The sequence below is a fragment of the Martes martes genome, assembly GCF_963455335.1.
Source record: "Martes martes genome assembly, chromosome: 5".
NCBI lineage: Eukaryota > Metazoa > Chordata > Mammalia > Carnivora > Mustelidae > Martes > Martes martes.
The window spans coordinates 17,689,343-17,716,985 of record NC_137892.1 but is presented as its reverse complement, the minus strand read 5'-3'; the positions used below and the strand labels follow the sequence as shown (position 1 = coordinate 17,716,985).

The 27,643-nt window shown below is 40.6% G+C and overlaps 2 protein-coding genes across 2 annotated transcripts; both read left to right on the top strand.

The window, feature by feature from the left end:
• Positions 1-3,426: 3,426 nt before the first annotated feature.
• On the top strand, positions 3,427-4,967 carry LOC308342850 (olfactory receptor 2V1-like; the record flags this gene model as incomplete). The annotated part of the gene is made up of 1 exon (XM_080803506.1): positions 3,427-4,967. Exon 1 carries the CDS (start codon positions 4,014-4,016, stop codon positions 4,965-4,967), a length of 954 nt encoding a protein of 317 aa, XP_080659632.1. The 5' UTR covers positions 3,427-4,013.
• An 11,499-nt stretch (positions 4,968-16,466) lies between these two features.
• On the top strand, positions 16,467-17,399 carry LOC308342856 (olfactory receptor 2M5-like; the record flags this gene model as incomplete). The annotated part of the gene is made up of 1 exon (XM_080803512.1): positions 16,467-17,399. The coding sequence occupies one exon, from the start codon at positions 16,467-16,469 to the stop codon at positions 17,397-17,399; it is 933 nt and encodes a 310-aa protein (XP_080659638.1).
• Positions 17,400-27,643: the final 10,244 nt, after the last annotated feature.

Here is a 27,643-nt window from a genome sequence, read left to right as displayed (position 1 = left end):
AAAATATCTCCCAATATTGTCTAGCTAAAAAAAAAAATATATGTGTTGTAGCCACTTGGTAAGACTTTACCAGGAGAAATTTGCATCTCTGTTGGAGGAAGTAGGAAGGTCAGGCCAAGACTATTGCCTCTGTGCATATTGGAACCACCTGTTTCTGGTGCCTGAGAGGTACAGGGCAGCTATGGAAGACCTTGATGGGGCACGACTTCCAAAGAGAGCCAGAGAGGTTTACAGGCATTGTGGTCTGCTCCATACTTTTCCAACAGGATGGGAGAGTCAGAGATACTGGGCTCTCACATCCCCCAGAGTCCCAGAAGTCAGAGAGCTTATTGTGGCATTGATAACAGGAGAGCTCTGCTCCTCTGCCTGGCTGCCCATTTCACTCAGGTGCCCCCAGTCTGTCTGCTCCTCATCCCACCTGTGTTGTTGCCTTTCCCCTGATCCTTCTTTCTTAGCATCTGTGTTCTCTCTTTCTCATTGTATGTATGTTCTCTGCCCTCTGTTGCACTGTCTTTATTTTCTCACTTTTGGTCTCTTCTGGTGTAATTTCTGATAGTCTAACATTTTTCTTCTTTACTTTTCTCTATTTTGTCACATCCTTTTATCTTGTCACCTTTTCCTTGACATCTTCGCATTATTCCCTTCATCTCTCCCTTCTTCCCTTCATCTCCGGTTAATGTTGCTCTCCTTTCTAACTCCCCACCCTTTCTCTCATGCCTCACTGCATTCTGTGTGGTCACTCTTAGGTCTACTGTCATGCCCTAGGTTGGGGCTCTCAATCTGCTCTAAGTGCTATGACTACAGTGCATATGACCAGGTAGCTTTGGCAACAGAGATCTCCTACAACACCCCAGATGTGACATAGAGAATAGTATACATATCAGTATTACTTTTTCTATAAAAGAAACTTTAAAAATATGAATTTATTACTTTTGCTTGAAAAATCCCTAGTTTTTACTTGTATAGGTTTTTTAAGTGTTATGCTACAAAGGAAGTTTAAAGAGAAAATATCTTCCAGGTACATCAGTTACCTGCTCATATGACAATCCTCACTTAAGTTCAAGGAACACATGAAGACATTCTTACCAAAAATTAAAATATTATAGGTCAAGTTAGGGTCTCTCTTTGACCCTAATCCCCACTCAATCCTAACCCTCTCTGCAGGGTAACTTACTGTTATCATACTCTGTGTCCTTCAGCAATTTATGTGTATTTGTTTCTCATATTCCTGCCTGAGAACATTTAATATTGTCAAATTTATATCAACTTTTGTGGGTGAAAATTTGTATTTATGTTTTCTAGTTATTAGCAAAATACAGCAGTCTTTTACAATTCATTTATTTTAAATTTAAATTAAATTAGTCAAGGTATTAACATTAGTTTTTTAAAGATTTAATTAATTAATTAATCTTTTTATTATCTTCAGTTAACGCTCTTACACTGGTTAACATCATTAGTTTTGATATAATGTTCACTGATTCATTAGTTGAATGTAATACCCAGGGCTCATCATTTCATGTGCCCTCTTTAATTCCCATCACCTAGTTTTTTTCCTTTTCTGAGAATTACTGCTGACTTTTTTACTCCTGTTTCTTACTGATTTGTGGGTGTACTTTATATCTTCTGGAATATATTTGTGAAGATCTATGAATCCTTTTCTAGTATGTATTGTATAATATATTGTAAATACTTATTATTGTAATAGTATATCTTATAAATATTTTATTTTTATGTTTTATTTAATGAGATTGCCCCTACTCCAAAGTCATAGACACATTATTACTTTCTTCTGATGATGTTAAGGTTTCTCTACTTAGTTCTTTAACCTGCTAGGAATTTATTTTTGTGTGTGGTATGAGGTAGGAATCTAATTTTTTTTTCAAAACAGGTGAAAAAATTTTCCAAACCATTTATTGAATAGCTTTTTTTCCCCTCAGATTTTATGCCGTATTTAAAAAATTGGACTGTAAATTTTCATGCACTTATGGGTCTGATACTGGACTTACTTTGATCTGTCAATTTGCTTATTCCTTCACCAAAACTAGACTTTATTTTTGGATTACAGACAAGTCAGTTTTACTTTTTCTTTGAACACTGTTGCTTTTTTCAAAATTACTTTGGCTTTTTTTTACTTTGTCTATTTTTTAAGCAAATATTTATTAAGCACACAATACAAGCTGGGCATGCATGTTGGTTTCCACTTTATTGACTTCCATTACAAATCCTGTTGAACACCACTTCATCATTATATTTATGTATTTTTTAAGACCATTTAGGTGTCTCACAGAATACAATTCAAGAGGTGCAAAGTGTATACCATAAAGACTCTGTCCTACTCTAGATCCCTTTAGTCTGATTTTTATGATTCTTTCCACTGAGGCAAACAATGTTACTAGTTTTTTTTTTACTTTATTTCAGAGATTTTTATCTATAGATATAAATATACACACACATTTCTTTTTTAAATACACAAATGTAAAATGTATTATTATATAATATTACATGATATAATATATAACATTGTATAGTTATATGGTTACAACCTATAACATATAATTTATATAATAATATGTAAAATAATTATGACATACATCTATACAGTATGTAACATAACACGTTATATGTACAATTATAATAAATGCATTGCTCTGTTCTGTGCTGCTTTCACTGAACAGTATAATTAAAGAAAATTCTATATTGACACAAAAAAAGCAACTTCACTAATAGGGCAATCAGAGAAAGATAATTATCATGTGGTTTCATGCATATGTGGAATTTAAGAAACAGCACAGAGCATCATAGGGGAAGGGAGGGAAAACTTAATGGGAAGTCAGAGAGAAAAACCATGAGAGACAATTAACTATAGGAAACAAAACAAAAGAAGGTAAGTTCATCTTACCTTTTTAACTTTTTGTGGAAACTCCATACTATTTTTCACAGTGAACATTCTTCATCTTTGTTAGAGATTCTTTTTCTTAAAGAGGATTTGGAGAAAGGGGAACCCTCTTACACCATTGGTGGGAATGCAAACTGGTGCAGCCACTCAAAACAGTATCGAGTTTCCTCAAAAAGTTAAAAATAGAGCTACCCTATGACCCAGCAATTACGCTGTTAGATATTTATCCAAAAGTTATAAACATAGTGATTCTAAGGGGCACATGCACCCCAATGTTTATAGCAGCAATGTCCACAATAGCCAAACTATGGAAAGAGCCCAGATGTCCATCAACAGATGAATGGATAAAGAAGAGGTGTTGTAAATATATATAGGAATATTACTCAGCCTTCAGAAAGAATGAAATCTTATATTTGCAATGATGTGGATGGAACTAGAGGGTATTATCTTAAGTGAAGTAGTCAGAGAAAAGCAAATATAATAAGATTTCTTTTTTTTTTTTTAAAGATTTTATTTATTTATTTGACAGAGAGAGAGATCACAAGTAGGCAGAGAGGCAGGCAGAGAGAGAGAGGAGGAAGCAGGCTCCCTGCTGAGCAGAGAGCCTGATGCGGGGCTCGATCCCAGGACCCTGAGATCATGACCTGAGCCGAAGGCAGAGGCATTAACCCACTGAGCCACCCAGGCGCCCCATAAGATTTCACTCTATGTAGAATTTAAGACACAAAACAGATGAACATAGAGGAAAGGAAGGAAAATAAAATAAGTTGAAATAAGAGAAGGAGAAAAACCATAAGAGACTCTTAACTATAGGAAACAAACTGAGGGTTGCAGGAAGGGAGGTGGGTGGGGGTGTGGGGTAACTGGGTGATGGGCATTAAGGAGGGTGCTTGATATAATGAGCACTGGGTGATATATGTGACTGATGAATCACTATACTTTACCTCTGAAACTTAAAAAAAAAGAGAAACTAAGAGAATTTGTTCTAAACCAAGTAGCATTTAAAGAGGACAATACATTGGGCAAAGTTTTAATGTCTTTAGTATTATGTCACTAAACATATACCACCTGCTTCCAGATCCCAACACATTGTCTGGCTCATCCCTCTGTAGGAACAATGGTCTGGGTGGGAAACCAGACTCTCATCTCCCACTTCATCCTCCTGGGTCTTTTCACCCACTCCCCATTGCACCTCTTCCTCTTTTCTGTCATCATGGTTATGTTCCTGGTGGCTCTCTCTGGCAATGGGCTCATGATCCTCCTCATCACCATCGACTCCCGTCTGCACAGCCCCATGTACTTCTTCCTCAGCTGGCTGTCACTCATGGACCTCATGCTCATTTCCACCATTGTGCCACGGATGGCCACTGACTTCCTCCTGGGCCTTGGCTCCATCTCCTTCACAGGCTGTGGACTCCAGATCCTCTTCTTCCTCACCCTCCTGGGAGATGAATGCTTCCTGCTGGCCTTCATGGCCTATGACCGCTATGTGGCCATCAGCAACCCATTGAGGTACTCAGTGATCATGAGCCGCCGTGTTTGCTGGCTCATGGTGGCAGGGTCCTGGCTCTTTGGCCTGGTGGATGGACTGATCCAAGCCATTTTCACCCTTCGCTTCCCCTACTGTGGTTCTCAGGAGATTGACCACTTCTTTTGTGAGGTCCCTGCCATATTGAAGTTGGCCTGTGCTGACACCTCCCTCTATGAGACCATGATCTATGTCTGTTGCGTCCTAATGCTGCTCCTGCCCTTCGCCGTCATCTCTGCTTCCTACTTGCGGATCCTGGTAGCTGTGCTCCACATGCGTTCTGCTGAAGGTCGTCAGAAAGCCTTTGCTACCTGCTCTTCTCACATGGCAGTGGTTTCTCTCTTCTATGGGGCTGCCATGATCACCTACATGCGGCCTCAGGCCTACCACTCCTCCAAGCAGGACAAGGTGGTCTCGGCCTTCTATACAATGATCACCCCTATGCTTAATCCACTCATCTATAGCTTGAGGAACAAGGAAGTGGCTGGGGCTCTCAAGAAACTCCTGGGGAGGTGTCCCTGTGCGGGGGCAGGGCTAGGTTGACATTGGCAACTGAAGATGTGGACTCTGGTTCTGGGAACTTGGATTAGCTTCTGTAGTTTGACTAGAAGAGAAACAGATGTTCTGTACTGAAAAGAAAAGTCATTCTTTGGCCAGAGTTCATGATATTTGCACATTAATTTAATCAAGTATATCCATGCTGAGTATGGATAGTGTGGAAAGAGGGCTGCACCAATGGCATTACAAAGAATAGGAGACACATAGCCTATATCCCACAAAATTAGCAGGTGACAGGTTTCAGCTGTTTTCCTCCACGGGAATTGTCAACTGAGGAAAACAGCTTGCTCAAGGTTGTGCTTCTCTTCGGGTGGCAGCCTGAATCCCATGACTAGTCAATAAAGTATATAAAGGTTTGGTTCCGTTCCCTCAGTTTGACCCTGAAGGTCCATCCCAGCTCCAGAATGCCCTGTAATAATCTGAGGCATCACGGGCTTCTCATCCCTGTACCCAATTTTGCTTCCTTATCTCCTTTCCCCACCATGAGTTCAATCCTTCCAGTGCTCTCTGATAAACCTTCCACAAGCAAAATTTGTCTCATTCTGCTTCCAAGAAACCTAACCTGTGATAAGTGGAGATGAAAGAATGTTGGTAGGTTAAAGTCAAGTTTTCTAGATACATGTGGTCAAAATAAAATGTGGACACAGATAACTTTGTTGCTTGGTGGTATCAGAGAGAAGTCAGACAGTTTCCTGAAGACTTGTAAGACAAGTTTAATGCAGGGGTGGCAAATGCAAATGCCTCCATATCTTGGCTATTGTAAACAATGCTGTTATAAACATAGGGGTAGATGCTAATTTAAAAAAATTCAACAACTAATTTTTTTGTGATTAAAGGACTTGTCAAAAAAATTCCCCTAAAACAACTTTTTAAATGAAATATTTATTTATTTATTTATTTGAGAGCATGATTAGGGGGTTGGGCACAGAAAGAGGGGCACAGGCAGGGCAGAGGGAGAGTCAGAGGGAGGGGGGAGAATCTCAAGCAGACTCCCCGCTGAGCACAGAGTCTGGTGTGGGGCTCAAAGCAATGAGCCCCACATGAAATCATGACCTGAGATGAAGTAAGATTCTTATCCAACTGAGCCACCCATGTGCCTCAGCCAAAATAGCAAGTTTTGGCATAATCAGGAAAGAGACAAAAATGATGATTTGGGAGATGGCAGCAAAGTAGGAGGACCTGAGGCTTGCCACGTCCCTTGAACACAGCTAGATAACTTTCAAGTCATCCTAAATAGCCCAGAAATTGACCTGGAGACTGACAGAACAAAATCCAAAACTAAAGAGAGAAGAGACCAAATTGAAGAAGACAGGAAGTCCGAAGAAATGGTTTAGGGGAGAAACAGATTGCAGGTGCTCTGGAGAGGAAAGAATTGGGATTGCAAAGAAGGGGAAGAGACAGAGAGAGAGAGAGAGAGAGAGGCAAGCAGGGAAACCACAAAGAGAACATTTCCCCAAGGCCATTGACTTAAGAAATGAGAGTTCCTGAATTTTGTGAGTTAAAACCTGGAGTTTTGCTGGTCACTGGACTTGGCTGGGGTAAAGCCTTGGGGGTATTGCACTGCTCCTGGAGATAAGGCAGGCAAACAGCCCAGGGGCAAATAGTGATCTGAAGAATGCCTGGGGCATACAAGGAGGAGATTACTCACCCTTCTCCAAATGCATCCCTGAGAAGCAACATTCACAGAGCTGCCTTTCCAGGAAAAAAAGGAGCTTCTCAGCACCATTTCCCTCCCTTGCCCCTTAGTAAAGCACAGAACCACCTGTGGGAAGCAGCGCACTGACAACACTGGCTGCATAACTTGCTTATACCAAGCCCCAACACTCTGTGCTCCAGCGGGACTGCACTTCTCATTCATGCATGCTTCAGTCCCAGCACGACAGGCACCTCACTTAGAACACCAGCACAAACCACTGCCCACACCGTGTCTCCCAACCTGAGAGTTTGGCAAGGCCTCACTTCTGGTGGAAGTGGTGACAGGTCTCATTTCAAAAGCAGAGTAGAGCACACAAGATTAAAACTCACCACATTCAGGCCAGGGCCCAAATACTGCCCACAGCAGGCAAAGAGAGCCTTTGCAGATGACTGCCTTTAGCTCAAGTCATGACCCCAGGGTTCTGGGATCGAGAGCCCCACATTAGGCTTCCTGTTGAGTGGGGAGTCTGCTTCTCCCTCTGCCTTTATGCCCACCCCTGCTCCTGCTCACTTGCTCTCTTGGTCTCTCTCTATCAAATAAATAAATAAATAAATAGTTTTTAAAAATTAGTACAGAAATAAATGATATAGAAACTAAAAAAACAACAGTACAGATCAACGAAACCAGGAGCTGGTTTTTTGAAAGAATTAATAAAATTGATAAACTTCAAGCCAGACTTATCTAAAAGAAAGACAAAAGATCTCAACAAAATCACAAATGAGAGAGGAAAAATAACAACCAAAATCACAGAAATACAAACAATTATGAGAGAATATCATGAAATATTATATGCCAACAAATTGGACAACCTGAAAGAAATGGAAAAATTCCTAGACACATGTAAATTACCAAAATGGAAACAGGAAGAAATAGAAAACTTGAACAGAATGATAGCTAGCAAAGAAATTGAATCAATAATGAAAAAATACCCAACTAACAAAAGTTCAGTACCAGATAGCTCCACAGGTGAATTCTACCAAACATTTAAAGAAGAGTTAATTTAAAAAATAAAGAAGAGTTAACAACTATTCTTCTCAAACTATTCCAAAAAATAGGAAAAAAAGTAAAACTTCAAATTCCTTCTATGAAGCTAGAATTACCCTGATACCAAACACAGATAAAAAATATTGCTACACAAGAGAACTACAGGCCAATATACCTGATGAACCTGGATGAAAAATTCCTCAATAAAATGCTAGCACACCAAATCCAACATACATTAAAAAAATCATTTACCACTATCAGGTTGGATTTATTTCTGAGTTGCAAGTGTGGTTCAATATTCGCAAATCAATAAATGTGATATACCATGTTAATTTTTTAAAAAAGGATAAGAACTATGCAATCATGCCAATAAATGCAGAAAAGATTTGACAAAGTACCACATCTCTTCATGATAAAAAACCCTCAACAAAATAGGTTTAGAGGAAACATACCACAACATAATAAAGGCAATATATGAAAAACCCACAGTCAATATCCTTCCTCAATGGAAAAAAACTAAGACCCATCACTTTACAGTCAAAAGCAAGACAGGGATGTTCACAATCATCACAATTATTCAAATAGACCTGGAAGTCCTAGCCACAGCAACCAGACAACAACAAGAAATAAAAGGCATCCAAATAGGCAAGGAAGAAACAAAACTTTCACTATTGTCAGATGATACTCTATGCAAAAACCCAGAAGAATCCACCAAAAAACTTCTAGAACTGAAACATGAATTCAGTAAAGTCACAGTATACTAAATCAACATACAGAAATCTGTCCATTTCTATACACCAGTAATAAAGCAGCAGGAAGAGAAATTAAGAAATGAAATCCATTTACAATTTTACCAAAAACAGTAAGATACCTATGAATAAAACTAACCAAGAGGAGAAAGACCTGTACTCTGAAAACTATGAAACACTGATGAAAGAAATTGAAGCTGCCCAACTTCTTGCTCAACATGTCTCCAAAGGTAAGATAAACAAAACAAAAATGAGCTATTGGAACTTCATCAGGATAAAAAGCTTTTGCACAGCAAAGGAAATAGTCAACAGAACTAAAAGGCAACCTATGGAATGGGAGAAGATATTTGCAAATGATGTATCAGATAAAGGGCTAGTATCCAAAAAACTGTAAAGAATGTATCAAAGTCAGCACACAAGAAACAAAGAATCCAGTCCATAAATGGGCAGAAGATATGAACAGACATTTCTCCAAAGAAGACACCCAAATGGCCAACAGACAAATGAAAAAATGCTCAACATCACTCAGTATTGGGGAAATGCAAATCAAAACCACAATGACTTTCTCTGCTTGATTTATTTCACTCAGCATAGAGCACTGGGTGTGGTGCATAAACAATGAATCTTGGAACACTGAAAAAATAAAATTAAATTAATTAAAAACAGCACAATGACACACCACCTTACAATGGTCAGAATGATTAAAATTATCAACTGAGCAAACAACAGATGTTGGCAAGGATGCGGAGAAAGAGGAAGGCTCTTCCACTGTTGGTGGGAATGCAAGCTGGTATGGCCACTCTGGAAAACAGTATGAATGTTCCTTAAAAAGTTAAAAATAGAGCTACCCTATGACCTAACAATTACACTTCTAGGTATTTATACAAAGGATACAAGTATAGTGATTTGAAGGGGCACCTGTTCTCCAATGTTTATAGCAGCAATGTACACAAGAGCAAAACTATGGAAAGAGACCAAATGTCCATCGCCAGATGAATGGACAAAGAAGAGGTGGTATTTATATACAAAGGAATAATAGTCATCCATCGAAAAGAATGACATCTTGCCATTTGCAATGATGTGGATGGAATTAGAAGGTATTATGCTAAGTGAAATAAGTCAGACAGAGAAAGACAAATACCATATGATTTCACTCTGATGTAGAATTTAAGAAACAAACCAGATGAACATAGGGGAAGAAAAAGAAAAAGAAATTAAGATAAAAAGGGAGAGGGAGGCAAACCATAAGAGACTCTTCACTATAGGAAAAAAACAGGGTGGCTGGAGGGAGGTCGGTGGGGGAAGGGGTAATTGGGTGATGGGCATTAAGAAGGGCACTTGAAGTAATGAGTACTGGGTGTTATATGCAACTGATAAATCACTAAATTTTACCCCTGAAACTAATAATACAGTAAGTGGTCACTAAATGGAATTTAATTTAAAAAACGTTAAAGAGAAACTGAAGCTGCCAGAAAGAAAAAGAAAAACATTCCATGCTCATGGATTGGAAGAACAAATATTGTTAAAATGTCTATACTACCCAAAACTATCTGTACATTTAATGCAATCTCTATCAAAATACCAACAGCATTTTTCACAGAGCTAAACAAACAATCCTAAAATTTGTATGGAACCATAGAAGACCCCAAATACTCGAAGTAGTCTTGAAAAAGAAAAGTAAAGCTGGAGGCATCACAATTCTGGAATTCAAATTATGTTATAAAACTTTGGTAAACCGACATATAGTACATTATTAGTTTTTGATTAGTGTTCAGCAATTCTTTAGTTGTGTATAACACCCAGTGCTCATTACAACATTTGCTCTGTTTAATACCCATCACCCAGCTACTGAACATAATAAAATAAAAACTAAAAATAAATAAATTAAACTGTAGTAATCAAAACAGTATGCTACTAGCACAAAATAGACACAAAGATCAATGAAATGACCCAGCTTCCTTGACCCCCTGAGTTGGGTTCTGTGAACAACTTGTAAACATGTACTGCATGATCCTTGAAGTTCTCACAGGACAGAGTCCCACTTATCCATAATAGTAACTCTGTATCAGCCTTTTCTATTCATGTGTAATTCCCCACTTTTCTCTACATCCTTTCTGTGGTCACTTCTCAAATATAATACTTGCCTAGATGTCTAGCCCCAGCTATGCCAACTTAAGGCAACTGGTGATGGTTGGTATGTGTAGGACTCTCTTCTCTTTAAATGATCTTAATAACTTAGTAGATATTAAAAGAATTGGGCAAGAAAAGTAGAAAGATGAGAAAAACTAAAAATGAAGAAAAACTTAAATTAATTTTGAAAAGAGGGAGGCCTGTGTTGCAGCCAAGGGAGAGAGAAAAGCACAGACAGATGCATTATCTTGCACGATTCTGAGTACCTTCCTGGGATATACAAGTGATAACAAGGTTGAGAAAGAAAGAGAAAATTGGTGAATCCTGGCATTTTATATCTTGCCTCCCATAGGCCAATCATGTCCTTGATAGGATGCTGTCAACTTCCTCAAAGTACACAGAAAGGCCACAGATGTCTAGTCCCCACTGCAGGTGAGCCTGGCATTCCTCCCATCCTCTTTGGTTTGGATTTCACCTATGCGTTGGCCTGTCAGATGAACTTGAAGTTGAATGAGCTGCTCTCTCTTGAGCTGGATCCTCAACAACTGGAAATAGGAATGACCAGAAGATGAGCAACACAATCCTGTGCCAACTTGAGACCTTAGAGCAGAGCGACATAGTTGAGAAGCCATTTACTGATTTCCTAAGGAAAGTCTTAAAATGGACAGCACAGTGTATTAGGGAGATTTATCTCAAAGATGAGTGTGAGCTCTTCCCTCTGATTCCTCTTTCAGAAGACATAGATGAGAAATGAAAGACAACCAAGGGCACCCTCTAACGCGGTCTTCATTGAGATACTAGGCTGGCTCATCTAATCATCCTACCAATGCTTCTCAAGCTTTTCCAAGGCAAAATAACCACCTGCTGGATACCCCTCAATAATATAGACTCCAAGTTTCTACTTCCAAGGATGAGAAGTCAGTCAGTCACGTTTATAGGTGCTGAGAGACTAAATAACAGACAGACCATGAATGGATAATGGTGTAAAAGACAACTCTGACCCACAAGCAGCCTTCTGCTCAGGAAACAACCCCCTTATCTATGATGAACAGTTCAGGAAGTCAGCTGCCACAAGTTCAACTTGGAAGAAGTCAGATCCCTAACTTTAGTAACAATCTAGGAAGCTAACAATACTTTCTTTTTTTTTAATTAAAGATTTTATGTATTTGACAGAGAGAGACACAGGGAGGGAAAGAACACAAACAGGCTTTCCATAGAGCAGGGAACCCAGTGTGGGGCTCAATCCTCAAATCCTGGGATCATGACCTGAGCCAAAGGCAGAAGCTTAACACCTGAGCCACACAGATGGCCCTATAGTCTCCAAATAAACAATTTTGGTTATTAACAGACAGCTTTCCAAAATTTTGTTCCCACTTCCAATTTAGGACAAACCACAGAAATCCGAAATACATACCCCTAACCCATGCCCCTGATTTCAGTTAGCCTATCTCCAGTGTCCCCACGCCAATAGCTTCCAATCAGAAGCAATCTGAAGCTTCTCTTTTTCCTACTCTAAAGCTTTCCCACTCCTCTCTCTGTCATTGAGACTTTGCCAAAATACGATTGAGAGTGTCTGACTGCCTTGCTATAGCAACTTTGAAGAAATAGCATTTTCTTCACTTATCTGGGTGGTCTTCATTTATTTTCACAGTGCTCAGTAATTATTTGTTGAATGGAAAATAAATAATAATTGAGTACAAAAAAGTACAAGATGTCAATTGAGTACAAGTTTCACAGAATAACTGACCAGGCTCCATTTCCTGCCATGCATGCTGAAACTCCCAGATTATAGTTTAGATATCCACTCTGACCTTCAGTGGTGATCATGTTCTCTCCCAGCCCCATGTGCAGTAAGGGTAAAGACTCTGAGAGAAGTGTGGGTGAATATGTCAGGTGATATCCCATGGGTGCCCTCTTCCTTCTCTAGGAGCAACCTGGGGTGTTTTTCCGAATCAGGGCTATGGGGAATGAACTTTGTCCTGAATTCAATTCATTAAATTTTGCTTCTTCATTGGTGTGGAGCTCTATTCCCTCAGCTCATTATGAGCTGGGTAGGGTACCCAGAGACATCTGCTCTGCCATCGAGATATAAGCCTGGGACCTGAGCTCATCAACAGTTTTATGAGAACCAGGAGAACATCTTTGGTGGTTAGTTCCATAAATTCTTACTTGGGGCCTTGGAGTTGGGAGAAAGAAGGGTGTGTGTGTGTGTGTGTGTGTGTGTGTAAGGGCCTTTCCCAGGCCACCATTTGCTCACACATTGCCCTGAGGATTAGATCTTTGTATGCGCGTTGGGTCTGGCCCATCTCTGCTGAGATTCACAGGATGGAGCAGAAGGTGAAGTTTGGTGAGCTGAATGGGGTTGGGAAGTACTGAAGGGGGTGAGGGAAGATGTGACAGATGAGAGACTAAAAATGACGAGGAAGTGGGAGAAATTCGTCCAACTTCAGGCTTCAGCTTAGAGATACCTCCTTGCTGTCAAGTGACAAAGGTTCTTGGAATCAGAGACCAGACAGATGGTAATCCTACTTTTCTTGGGCAAAATTTATCCATTCTCATTTATCCATTCTCTAGTCTCTGGACTAAATTGGCAGGCAGGCTTGTGGGCCTTTGCCACCATGTGCCTATGCCACTCTCACGTTGTGGCTGTGTTCCATTCCCACCTGTGCTGATCTTGGATTCTACCTCCCTGAACTGTGTTCTAGCTCTCTTTGCTGGTATGTCTCCCTAATTTGCTATGTCCCAGGACTTTCCTATCTAGTGACATGATCTGACTCTAGACAGCTTCTCACCACTGCCAAGATGAGATGAGGTATGCACACAGATTGTCCAATTGCAGTGCACGTGAACATTTTCCCCATAAGTATCACCTTGGGGGATGGGTAAAAAATCCTATATGAAGAGCACCTGGGTGGCTCAGTCCCTTAAGCATCTGCTTTTGGCTCAGGTCATGATCTCCAGTTCCTGTGATTGAGCACCACATTGGGCTCCCAAAACAGTGAGGATTCTACTCCCTCCTCCTGTTCCTGCTCTCTCTTTCTCTCTCTCTCTGACTGTCTCTCTCTCTCACTCTTACTCCCCCCTTCAAATAAATACATAAAATCTTTTTTTAAAAGCCACATATGAAGGGATCCTTTCCAGACCTAGTGACCCAGAACTCCAGGGATGGTACCAAGGCATCTATACTTTTTTAAAATTATGTTTTGTTAGCCAACATATAGTAAGGACATCATTAGTTTTTGATGTAGTGTTAAATGACTCATTAGCTGTATATAACACCCAGTGCTCACCACAACACATGCCCTCCTCAATTCTCATCACCCAGTTACCATATCCCCCTGACACTCTCCTCCCCTCTGTAACCCTCAATTTGTTTCCCAGAGTCCAGAGTCTCTCATGGTTTTTCTCCCTCTCTGATGAAAGCCCTTGCTTTCCCTTCCTTCCCCTATTGTCCTCCATGCTACTCCTTATATTCCACATGTGATTGAAATCATGTGATGATTGTGTTTCTCTGCTTGACTAATTTCACTCAGCATAATCCCCTTCAGTTCCATCCATGTTGATGCAAATGTTAGGTATTCATCCTTCCTGATGGCTGAGTAATATTTCATTGTATATATGGACCACATCTCCTCCTCCTCTCCCTCCCCTTCTCCCTCCCCGTCCCCCTCTTCTTCTTCTTCTTTCTTTCTTTTCTTCTCATTCTTCTCCTCCTCCCTTCTTCTTCTTCTTCTTCTTCTTCTTCTTCTTCTTCTTCTTCTTCTTCCTCCTCCTCCTCCTCCTCCTCCTCCTCCTCCTCCTCCTCCTCCTCCTCCTCCTCCTCCTCCTCCCCATCCTCAGATTTATTTATCTGTCAGAGAGAAAGAACAAGCAGGGGGAATGGCAGGCAGAGGGAGAGGCAGACTCCCCACTGAGCAGGGAGCCCAATGTGGGACTCAATCCCAGGACCCTGGGATCATGACCTGAGATAAAGGCAGACAATTAACTGACTGAGCCACCCAGGTGTCCCTGGACTGCATCTTCTTTATCCATTCATACATTCAAGGATATCTTGGCTACTTCCACAGTTTGGCTATTGTGAACATTGCTGCTATGATCATTGAGGTGCATCTGTACTTTTTTTTTTATCTAAAAATACTTCCAGATGTTCTAGAGACCCAAGCATCACTAACCCCAGTTGTGACAGTAGGAACTCTGAAATGTCATTTTTGCTCCCTTCCTTCTGTTCATGATTATCCTCCAATCATGAACTATTTCAATAGTCTTTGTTTCTCTTTGATTGTCTTTTCCACTTCTATTAAGAAAAAGTTTTTGGATTCTACCTGTGACATTACACAATTCAGAAGCCACAACTTCCCCAAAGCATCCCCTGGAGTCCCACCACTTGTGGAGTGAGGACTGGTTCTTCCTTCCTTTGTAGATTCAGTGAGTGTATCTTAGAACATTCAGTAGATCTAACCAGGTTAGTACTCACCTAGGTTTGGAACTATATAAGGTAATTGACGTACAGGCAGGTGATAGTTACGCTCCAGTCTCTTCTCTACTGTCCAAGTAGCAGAGTGGTAGATGGTTGAGATACTTCCTGAGAGGCATCATGAGATTCTCATGATGCATTTAGCATCCACTTTTAGTTCTGCTGCAGTACCTGCATTGGGGAAACTTTATTAAAATCTAAATTAAAAAAAGAATAAATGAATATAAATAAATAAATAAATAAAATCAAAATCTCCTCCCAACCTAGAAAACCTCTCCACAAAGAAAGAAGAAAGAGGAAACAGCTTGTATTTATGTATTTTTTTAAAAAGATTTTTTTTTTTATTTATTTGAGAGCAAGTGATAGTGAAACCACAAGTAGAGGAGAGGGGCAGAGGTAGAGGGAGAAACAGACTCCTGGCTGAACTGGCATCCTGATGCAGGGCTTGGTCCCTGGACCCTGGGATCATGACCTGAGTCAAAGGCAGATGCTGAACTAACTGAGCCACCCAGACACCCAACAGTTTTATTTTTGAACAAGTATTAAACCAGAGGATGAGGTGCATCACAGGTAATCTCCTGGGAGCCTGCAAAGCAGAAAGAGTCTCATTCTTTCATACTCAGACAGTGACAACCCATTACGTATATGCTTTTCAGATAAATAAGAACTAGTCTTCACATAAGAGGACTTGATGGTACCATTGTCACACCCTGTTCATTCAACAGGTAATGGGGGCAGCAATCTGTGTTAGTTAATTGGCTTTATCCAAAGGGGGAAAAAGCCTTCACGCAGTTTATGACAAGAGGTAGTTTTGCCTCTTACAGCAAGGTGTCTATGGAAGTTAGGGTCCTCCTCTGCCACAGAGACTGAGATAGGGGTGCTACATTCCCTGATGATCATGTATCAAAGAGATGGATCCTAGGTCCTTGAGAAAGACATTCCTGGGTCAGAGCACTGGCAAAAACCTTACTTGGTTTTTAAAAAGATTAAACACCTAGAAGCAACAAGGAGCTTACAATGCTAAGTTTTCTAAAGCAAATGCTCTGGGGAAAGAGGGAGGAGAGTCACTTCTCTTTTTTTAAATTTGCATTTGTCCTTACACCTGTCACCCCCTTTCTCTCCTCCTTTCTCCTTCTTGTCCCCCAATACTTGCCCCCCCTTATATCTCTGTCCTACTTCTACAGCTATTCACCTACGACTTATGTCTCGTCTCTCTATCCCTTGCATTCTATGACTCCCTGAGGTTTTAGAGAAGTAAGGATCAAATCATGCTGATAACTTTCTGAAGGCTGCTGAAAAAAGAAAAGGATTTTTCACTGCACGAGGAAAGGGTGGGTCCATGTCAGAGGGTTGGGCTCTGTCTTTTAGAAGAAACAGGAGGTGGGTATTTGGAGATGCCAGGTTAGTAGTTTCATTTCTTTGTTCCTTTGTTTGTTCTTAGGGTCTTGGGCATGGAGCTCTGGAACCACACCTCCCTCTCCGACTTCATCCTTTTGGGCCTGTTCGGCTACTCAACATATGATTTATTCCTTTTTTCCCTTGTCGTTCTGGCCTCTGCTGTGGCCCTCCTTGGCAACATCCTCTTCCTCCTGCTCATCCAGGCCAACAGACACCTGCACACCCCGATGTACTTTTTCCTCAGCCAGCTCTCCATCATGGACCTGATTGTGATGAGCACAGTGGTACCCAAGATGGCAGCCAACCTTCTGTCAGGCCGCAAGTCCATCTCTTGGGGTGCCTGTGCCACTCAGATCTTCCTAGTGGTCATGGTAACAGGAGCAGAATGCTTCCTCTTGGCAGTCATGGCCTATGACCGGTATGTGGCAGTCTGCCACCCACTGAGGTATCCTGTCCTCATGAACTGGAAGGCTTGCTCTCTGCTGACCATGGCATCCTGGATGGTTGGGGTGTCTGACAGCGTGATTGACGTGAGCGTGGTCTTCAGTTTCCCCTACTGTGGCTCTCTGGAGGTGGATCACTTCTTCTGTGAGGTCCCTGCCCTGCTGCGTCTCTCCTGTGCTGACACCTCACTCTTTGAGGATCTCATCTATGCTTGCTGCGTGGTCATGCTGCTGTTGCCCCTTGTGGTCATTGTGGCTTCCTATACCCGGGTCCTCACAGCTGTCATTAGAATGCCCTCCACAGAGGGGAAGCAGAAGGCTCTGACCACTTGCTCCTCCCACCTGGCTGTGGTGGGCCTATATTATGGAGGAGCCATGTTTAGCTACATGCAGCGGGCCTCCAGTAGGACACCAATGGGAGACCGAGCCACCTCCATCTTCTACACCATCCTGACTCCAATGCTCAATCCACTCATTTACAGCCTGAGGAACAGGGAGGTAACGAGGGCCCTGAGGAAGGTGCTGGAGAGATGGGGAGTGTAGGCATGCCTGCCTCTCTGAGGCTTCCTGTGTTGGTCCGCCTCTTCCTCTGCAAGCTCAAGCTCTCTTGTGGCTCCTCTTCTTCCTCTGTACTCGTTGGGCCTCTCTGGCTGGTTGGGGCAAGGCTGTGAGCTGAGTAATCAAAAACCATTTGTACAAACTCCATTTTTTTGGAGTTTTGTAAAAACTCCATTTCCGTGTACCTTATGTTATTAAGCAGCATAAAGATTTTTGAACCTTCTTGCAATTGTGCTTTACATACAGGTATTAAAGTGTAAAAACATCAAAGAAATATGGCCAAAACATTTTATAGTCTACCACTTATGCCGACAGCAGCACACCGCAGAAAGTACAGAGGATACAAATATGTCACTCCCTGCAAAGAGGGAATTTTGGGTCAGACTGATTCTAAGGTGGAACAGGAGTGAGGTGTGAAAAGACTCTGGTAGGAACTGGTTTCTATAGTTTCCATCACAGGGGCTCTGGAGGGATTTGGGAAATAATCTCTTATTATTGGGAAATAATCTCTTGACCCATGTCTTCTGCAAAGATCTTCTTGGACACACTGGACCAAACATCTCCCCTTCATCACTCATTCACACTGCTCTCAAGAGACCTGCACTGACTTCCTCAGAGTCCATGGGGATGTCAGGCACTATGTGGGGGCACACACAGAATGGTGAAGAAGAGGGTGTGGTCCAGGCCTGGGGGCATCTGGCCACAGATATAAAGTGTTCCAGGCGGAGGGGACAGTATTCTTGAGCAGAGAGAGGCAGGGATAAAGCTAAGGAGAGCTGACCAGAGGGAATGGGGCCCACATTGCCTAGGACCTGGTGGGTCGTTCGTTGTAAGATGATCAGACTTTGAGCAGAAGGGAGATATGATCCACCGTAAGCTTCATAGAACCACTGTGACTGTTGTGTAAGGTCCATAGTGATGCTCATATCATAAAACAGGTGAGAAATGATGGCACTTGGACCAGGGTAGAAATAGCAGGTGGCAGAAGTTGACAGGCTTCCGATGTAATTTGAAGGTGAAGCCCACAGAATTTTCTGCCTTACTGGGGTTGAAGATATTGTTAGTTCACAAGGTTTTATGAGGAACAAAATGAGAAATTACATTTAACTTGTTTGCACTCTGAGCACTTTGTTAGCTTCTTTTATTAAAATGCACATGTGGGTGCCTGGGTGGTTTAGTTGGTTAACTGTCTGCCTTCTACTCAGGTCCATATTCCAGGATCCTGGGATGGAGTCCCATATTGGGCTCCCTGTTCTGAAAAGAGCCTGCTTCTCCCTCTGCCCACCTCCCTGCTCCTGCTCTCCTCTTTCTCTCTCTCTCCCTTTCTCTCTCATGAAAATATAGAAATAAAATCTTAAAGAACTAAAATGCACATATGCTTCAGTAATTAATCCTTTTCTTAAAAATGACATACAACTGTAGGCCATTTTATGGAAGCAAATTTTCAAGTAGTTGTCTGATTTCAGTGCATTACAGAGTGGATGTGGGTTGTTGTTGGTTTTTTTTTTCCATTCCAATTAGAATGGCAAAAACTGACAAGGCAAAAAACAACAGGTGCTGGAGAGGTTGTGGAGAAAATAGAACCCCCTTACACTGTTGGTGGGAATGCAGCCACTTTAGAGTGGATGTATTATAAACCATTGTACGTGTTGCCCAACATTCATTCCTGCACCTTCCCTGGGTCCTGTTTAGATTGGGGACGTCTCAGCCCAGCTCCATGTCGCACACTGCCCACCCTTCCGGGTTCACCCTGAGTTTCAACATCATTCTCATTTTCAAGGAGTTGGAACGCTGCAGCCCCACAGCCCCCTCCTCAGGACCCAAGTTTGTACAGCCTGAGCTTCTCCATCCTCCCTGCTATTCAGAACTGTAAGTCTTCTGGGGCACTGGGACTTACAGTGGGCACCCCTCCAGTTTAACTCCCACATCCTTAGGGATTTCAGGGCAAGAGGTAGGTAGATAGACACCACCAGGTACCTCACGGCCAAGACCAGACCTGCAGCGCACCCACCAGAGAGATGATAAATAGGAGTGAAGTGGTTGGAGCTTGGGGGTTGCCCGGAAGCTCGGGAACAACTTCTCTAATGCCACAGCCATGCATGGGTAGGAATTCTTCCAGCAGGAGATTCCCTCCTGTGTGAATGTGAAGGCCAACCCAGGGCAGGGTTAGACCCAGGAAAGGTTCATGGTACCTTCTCCATGGGGTCAGAGCTCAGCACTGTGTGTAAGGGTCTGGGGGCTTTTTTTTTTTTTTAATTTCTTTTCAGCGTAACAGTATTCATTGTTTATGCACCACACCCAGTGCTCCATGCAATACATGCCCTCCCTAATACCCACCACCTGGTTCCCCCAACCTCCCACCCCCCGCCCCTTCAAAACCCTCAGGTTGTTTTTCAGAGTCCATGGTCTCTCATGGTTCACTTTCCCTTCCAATTTCCCTCAACTCCCTTCTCCTCTCCATCTCCCCATGCCCTCCATGTTATTTGTTATGCTCCACAAATAAGTGAACCACATGATAATTGACTCTCTCTGCTTGACTTATTTCACTCAGCATAATCTCTTCCAGTCCCGTCCATGTTGCTACAAAAGTTGGGTATTCATCCTTTCTGATGGAAGCATAATACTCCATAGTGTATAATAGTGTATATGGACCACATCTTCCTTATCCATTCGTCCATTGAAGGGCATCTTGGTTCTTTCCACAGTTTGGCGACCGTGGCCATTGCTGCTATAAACATTGGGGTACAGATGGCCCTTCTTTTCACTACATCTGTATCTTTGGGGTAAATACTCAGTAGTGCAATTGCAGGGTCATAGGGAAGCTCTATTTTTAATTTCTTGAGGAATCTCCACACTGTTCTCCAAAGTGGCTGCACCAGTTTGCATTCCCACCAACAGTGTAAGAGGGTTCCCCTTTCTCCACATCCTCTCCAACACACGTTGTTTCCTGTCTTGCTAATTTTGGCCATTGTAACTGGTGTAAGGTGGTATCTCAATGTGGTTTTAATTTGAATCTCCCTGATGGCTAGTGATGATTAACATTTTTTCATGTGTCTGATAGCCATTTGTATGTCTCCATTAGAGAAGTGTCTGTTCATATCTTCTGCCCATTTTTTTGATATGATTATCTGCTTTTTGTGTGTTGAGTTTGAGGGGGCTTCAAGCTCTGCTGTCCTCCACTGGAACTGAGGCTACAGCTTTGCCAATGTGTGGTAGCCCCAGAGGAAGAGAGGTTTCTGTATTTATCTGTGGGAGATTAGGGGTGATTGGTGCAACAAGTGGTTTCCAGGTGCCAAGTACCACAGGAAACTCCCCCAATATCCCTGGTCTACCCGCTGTGGCATCTGTCTCAGCTGGGGAGAACTGATGACCAGGGCACAGGAGTGGCATGAGTTACAGTTTTCTCCTATTCCCTGTTTCCTTTCCTCCTGGTTTTTCCTCCTGGACCCCCATTCTTCTATTATCTTTGGTAGTTTTGCAGTTTGAATGTCATACCTGGGTGTTTGGGTTGGTTTTTTTTTTGTTTTTTTTTTTTGTTTTTTTGGTTTTTTTTTGGTTGGTTGGTTTTGGTCGTTTGCAATTATTCTGTGTGGTACTCTCTGATTCTCCCTGATGGCTGCTTGTTTTGGTGTCTGACACTAATTTGGGGGGAAATTCTCCCTTCATTTCTGCCACAGTTGGTTCTTCTATTCTAGTCTCTCTTCTCTTGCTAGTATTCAACTTACACACTTGTCACACCTTTGCAGTTGTCTCATGATCCTTGGATATTTTGTTCCTTTCCCCCGCCCCCCTATTTTTTTCCTCTTTATTTTTCAGTTTTCAGAGTTTCTGTTGTCATATCCTCAAGTTCAGAGGTCTGTTCTCCATCTGTGTCCAGTCTACCAATGAGACCATTGAAGGCATTCTTCCCATCTGTTAGTGTGTTTGAACTCTAGCATTCTTGTTTTTATAATTTCCATCTCTGTGTATATTATCCATCTCCTGTTGCATGTTTTCTATATTTTCTACTAGACCCTTTAGAACATTTTTTAATTCGATTAGCCAACATATAGTACATCATGAGTTTCAGGTGTAGAGTTCAGTTATTCATCAGTTGTATATAACACCCAGTGCTCATCACATCAAGTGCCCTCCTTAATGCCCATCACCCAGTTACCCCTTCAACCCACCCAGCTCCCCTCCAGCAACTCTATTTGTTTTCTGTAGTTAAGGGTCTCTCATGGTTTTTCTCCTCCTCTCATGACTTCCCATTCAGTTTTCCCTCCTTTTCCCTATGATCCTCTGAGTAGTTTCTTATATTCCACATATGAGTGAAATCATACGATAATTGTCTTTCTCTGATTGGCCTATTTAACTCAGCAGAATATCCTCCAGTTGCATCCATGTCAGTATAAATGGTAAGTATTCATCCTTTCTGCTGGCTGAGTAATATTCCATTGTGTGTGTGTATGTATATATATATCTCAGATCTTCTTTATCCATTCATCTATCAAAGAACATCTCAGCTCTTTGGATAGTTTTTCTGTTGTGAACATTGTTGCTATGAACATTGGGGTGCAGGTGCCCCTTCAGATCACTGCATTTGTATCTTTGTGGTAAATACCTAGTAGTGCAATTGCTCAGTCACAAGGTAGCTGTATTTTTAACTTCTTGTGAAAACTCCATACTGTTTTCCAGAGTTGCTGCCCCACCTTGCATTCCCACTAACAGTTCTAAACAGAACTAAAGGTTTCCCTTTCTCCACATCTTCATTTATTCTCCATTATTCTCCACATCCAACATTTATTGTTTCCTGACATGTCAATTTTAGCCATTCTGACTGGTGTGAGGTGGTATCTCATTGTTGTTTTGATTTGTATTTCCCTGATACTGAGTGATGCTAAGCATTTTTTCATGTGTCTGTTGGCCATTTGGATGTCTTCTTTGGAGAAATGTCTGTTCATGTTTTCTGCCCATTTCTTGACTGGATTATTTGTTTTTTGGGTGTTGAGTTTGAGAGGTTCTTTATAGAACTTGGATACCAGCCCCTTATCTGTAATGTCATTTGCAAATATCATCTCCCATTCTGTAGGTTGCCCTTTAGTTTTGTTTCACTATATCTTTTTCTATGCAAAAGCTTTTTATCTTGATAAAGTCTCAAGAGTGCATTTTTGCTTTTGTTTCCCTTGTTTTTGGAGATGTGTCTAGCAAGAAGTTGCTGCAGTCGAGGTCAAAGAGGTTGGTGCCTGTGTTCTCCTGTACAATTTTGATGGCTTCCTGTCTCACACTGAAGTCTTTCATCCATTTAGAGTTTATCTTGTTGTATGGTGTAAGAGAATGGTTAGTTTCATTCTTCTGCATGTGGCTGTCCAATTTTTCCCACACCATTTATTGAAGAGACTGTCTTTTTTCCATTGGATATTCTTTCCTGCCTTGTTGAAGATTAGTCAAAGAGTTGAGGTCCATTTCTGGGCTCTCTATACTGTTCCATTGATTTATGTGTCTGTTTTTGTGCCAGTACCATGCTGTCTTGGTGATTACAGCTTTGTAATATAGATTGAAGTCCAGCATTGTGATGCCACCAGCTTTGGTTTTCTTTTTCAACATTCTTCTGGTTATTTGGGGTTTTCTCCGGTTCGATACAAATTTTAAGATTATTTGTTCCACCTCTGTGAAAAATGTCAATGGTATTTTGATAAGGATTGCATTGGAAGTATAGATTGCTTTGGGTAGCATAGACATTTTAACAATATTTATTCTTCCAACCCATTAGCATAAAATGTCTTTCCATTTCCTTGTGTCTTCCTTAATTTCTTTCATAAGTGTTCTGTAGTTTCTACAATACAGATATTTTATCTCCTTGGTTAGGTTTCTTCCTAGGTATCTTATGGGTTTTGGTGCAGTTTTAAATGCAATCAATTCCTTAATTTCTCTTTCTTCACACACACTGTTAGTGTATCAAAATGCAACTGATTTCTGTGCATTGATTTTGTATCCTGCCACATCACTGAATTCCTGTGTGAGTTCTAGTAATTTGGGGGTGGAGTCTTTGGGGTTTTCCACATAAAGTATCCTTGTATTTTCAGAGTGAGAGTTGGACTTCTTCTTTGCCAATTTTAATGCCCTTTATTTATTTTTTGTTCTCTGATTGCTGAGGCTAGGATTTCTAGTACCATGTTGAACAATAATAGTGAGAGTGGGCAACCCTGTCATGTTCCTGACCTTAGGGGGAAAGCTCTCAGTTTTTCTGCATTAAGAATGATATTCACTGTCCACATCTTGATTCAAGCCTGATCTTATGACCCTGATGTCATTACCTGAGCCAAAATCAAGAATTGGATGCTTAACCAACTGAGCTACCAAGGTGCCTCATAGACTTTATTTATTTTTTTTAAGATTTTATTTATTTATTTGACAGACAGAGATCACAAGCAGGCAGAGAGGAAGGCAGAGAGAGAGGGGGAAGCAGGGTCCCCGCTGAGCAGAGAGTCCAATGCGGGGCTCGATCCCAAGACCCTGGGATCATGACCTGAGCTGAAGGCAGAGGCTTTAACCCACTGAGCCACCCAGGTGCCCCTAGACTTTATTTTTTAGAGAAACTTTAGTTTTACGGAAAATTGAGCAGAAAGTATAGAATGCTCCTATATACCACTCCTCTCCAACCCTTCTGCCACCCATCACAGTTTCCCTTATGTTTAGCATCTTGTATTTGTGTGGTATATCTGTTACAACTGACAAACCTATATTGATACATTGTTATTAACTAAAGTCCATAGTTTACATTGAGGTTCATTCTTGGTGGTGTTTATCCTATGTTTTGGTGCATATATTTCTACTCTATAAATAATAACATGTATCCACCATTACCTTATTGTACGGAATAGTGTCACTGCCATAAAAATCTTCCTGTTCATCTGTTTCTCCCTCCAAAACCCTGGCACTGTTGATCCTTTTACTGAGTTGTTATGCTTCCTCCAGAATGTCATGTAGTTGGAATCATACAGACTTTTAGACTGGTTTCTTTCACTTAGTAGTATGCATCTAAGGTTTTTCCACCTTTTATGGCTTAATAGATCATCTCTTTTATTGCTGCAAATAATTTTCCACTGTGTAATGTACCAGTCTGTTTATGTGTTCACCTTTGGAAGGACATCTTGTTGCTTCCAGTTTTTGATATTCAGATTTTTAGGTGGATGTGAGTTTTCAACTCATTTAGGTAAATGCTGGATCATAAACTAAGACTGTTCCATAGTCATAGGATTATATTTGGCTGTGTAAAAAATTGCCAAACTGTCTTTCAAGATGACTCTATCATTTTGCATTTCCAACCAGCAATGAATGAAGGGTCCTGTTGTTCCATACCCTTGTCAATATTTGTGTTCATCAGTGTTTTGGATTTTAGACATTCTAATAAGTGTGTAGTGATATTTCACTGTTTTAATTTGCGGTTCTCAAATGGAACATGGTGTATAGCATATTTTTTCTTTTTAAAAAATTTATTTTTTCTTGACAATTCTATTTTTTATTATTATGTTCAAATAGCCAACATATAGTACATTATTAGTTTTTGATGTAGTGTTCAAAGCTTCATTAGTTGTGTATAACACCCAGTGCTCATCACATCATGTCCCCTCCTTAATGCCCATCACCCACTCACATTCCCTTCTGCAACCATCGGTTTGTTTCCCAGAGTCAAGGGTCTCTCATGGTTTATCTCTCTCTCTGATTTCTTCCCATCCAGGTTTCTTTCCCTTCCCCTATGATCCTCTGTGCTATTTCTTATATTCCACATATGAGTGAAATTGTATGATAATTATCTTTCTCTGATTGATTTATTTCACTTAGCATAATACCCTCCTGTTCCACCCACATCGATGCAAATAAGTATTCATTCTTTCTGATGGCTGAGTAATATTCCATTGTTTATATGAACCACATCTTTTTTATATGCTTATTTCCCATCTGTACATCTTTGGTGAGGTGCCTGTTCAGATCTTTGCCTATTTTATTTTGAGCTTTTTTTTATTGCCAAGTCTTAAGAGTTCTTGTATACTTTGGATATGAGTCCCTATCATGTATGTGTTCTTTTTTTAATTCAAGTGTAATTAACATACAGAGTTATATTAGTTTCAGGTGTACAATACCCAGGAATTCTATACCTTACTCAGTACTCATCACAGTAATACTCTTAATCCCTTTCACCTATCTCACCACCCCCACCACCCCCGCCACACACATACAACTCCTTTCTGGAAACCAATGGTTTATTCTCTATATTTAAGAGTCTGTTTTGTAAATTTTTAAATTTAAATTCAATTTAATTTACATACTGTATTACTAGTGTCAGGGATAAAATTCAGTGATTCATCAATTATATACAACAACCAGTGCTCATTACTTCAAGTGCCTTACTTATTGCCCATCACCCAGTTACCCATCCCCCCCCACCTAACCCCTAGCAATCCTTGATTTGTTTCCTATAGTTAAACAGTTAAGAGTGAGGTTTTTTGTTTGTTTTTGTTTTTTTTCTTAAATTCCACATATGAATGAAAACATATGATATTTCATTCACTGACTTACTGTGCTTCACATTATATCCTCTTTATCTATCAGTGATGTTGCAAATGGCAAGATTTAATTCTTTTTTATGGCTGAGTAATATTTTATATAAACATATAAATAGCCATATGTATCTTCCATATCTTGGCTATGGTAAATAATTCTGCAATAAACACAGGGGTGCAAATATCTTATTTGACTAGTGTTTTTGTTTCCTTTGGGATAATACCAAGTAGTGGAATTATTGGATCATAGGGTAATTTTGATCTGTTTATCACAGTGGCTATACAAGGTTGCATTCCCACCAACTGTGCACAAGGGTTCCTTTTTCTTCACATCCTCACCAACCCTTGTTATTTCTTGTCTTTTTCATTCTGGCCATTCTGACAGGTGTAAGTTGATACCTGATTGTGGTTTTAATTTGCATTTCCTTAATTATTAGTGATACTGAGCACGTTTTCATGTGTCTTGGCCGTCTGTATATCTTCTTTGGAAAAATGTCGCTTGCCATTTTTTTCAAATTTTTATTTAAATTCTAGTTAGTTAACATACAGTGTAACATTAGTTTCAGGTGTAAGATTTAGTGATTCATCAGTTACATACAATACCAAGGGTGCATCACAAGTGCCCTCCTTGATACCCATCACCCAGTTACCCCATCCCCCACCCACTTCATCTGTAGCAACCCTCAGTTTATTCTCTATAGTTAAGGGTCTCATGGTGGGGCACTTGAGTGGCGTAGTCAGTTAAGCATGTAATTCTTGGTTTTGGCTCAGGTTGTGATCTCAGCATCCTGAAAACAAGCCCTGTGTAAGGTTCCATGCTCATCATGGTTTCTCTCTCCCTCACCCTCTGCTCCTCCCCTATCCCCACATGTACTCTCTCTCTCCTCCTCCTCTCTCTCTAAAATAAATAATAAATCTTTTTTTAAAAGTCTCTTGTGGTTTGTCTCTATTTTTATCTTATTTTTCCTTCCTTTCCCCATGTTCATCTGTTTTTCTTAAATTCTGTGTATGAGTGAAATGATATAGTATATTTCTTTCTCTGACTGACATTTCATTTAGCATAATACACTCATTTCATCTATGTCATTGCAAATGGCAATATTTCATTCTTTTTGATGGCTGAGTAATATTCCATTGTACATCTGAGTAATGTTCCATACAATGTCTTCTTTATCCATTCATCCATTGATGGACATCTGGGCTCTGCTGCTATAAACATTGGGGTGCATGTGTGGATGGATTTTTTTTTTAATCCATTCATCAATCCTATATGTTTTTGATTGGAGAATTTAGTTCATTTGCATTGAAAGTAATAATTTACACATAGGTACTTATTGCCGTTTGTTAATTGCTTTCTGGTTGTTTTTAATTATTCTCTGTTCCTTTCTTCTTACACTTTCTTTGTGGTTTGGTGATTTTCTTTAGTGTCATGCTTAGATTCCTTTATTATCTTTTGTGTACTACTATAGGTGTTTGCTTTATGGAGACCATGAGGCTAACATATACTAGTGTGTGTATACATCCATAGTCTCTTTTAAGTTGATAGCAAATTAAGTTTAGATGCATTCTAAAACAATATTTTTACTCCCCCCATTTTTATGTTTTTGGTATCACTTGCACATCTGTTTTTGTATCACTTAACTGATGATTAATGCAGTTGTAGCTATTTTAACTACTTCTGATTTT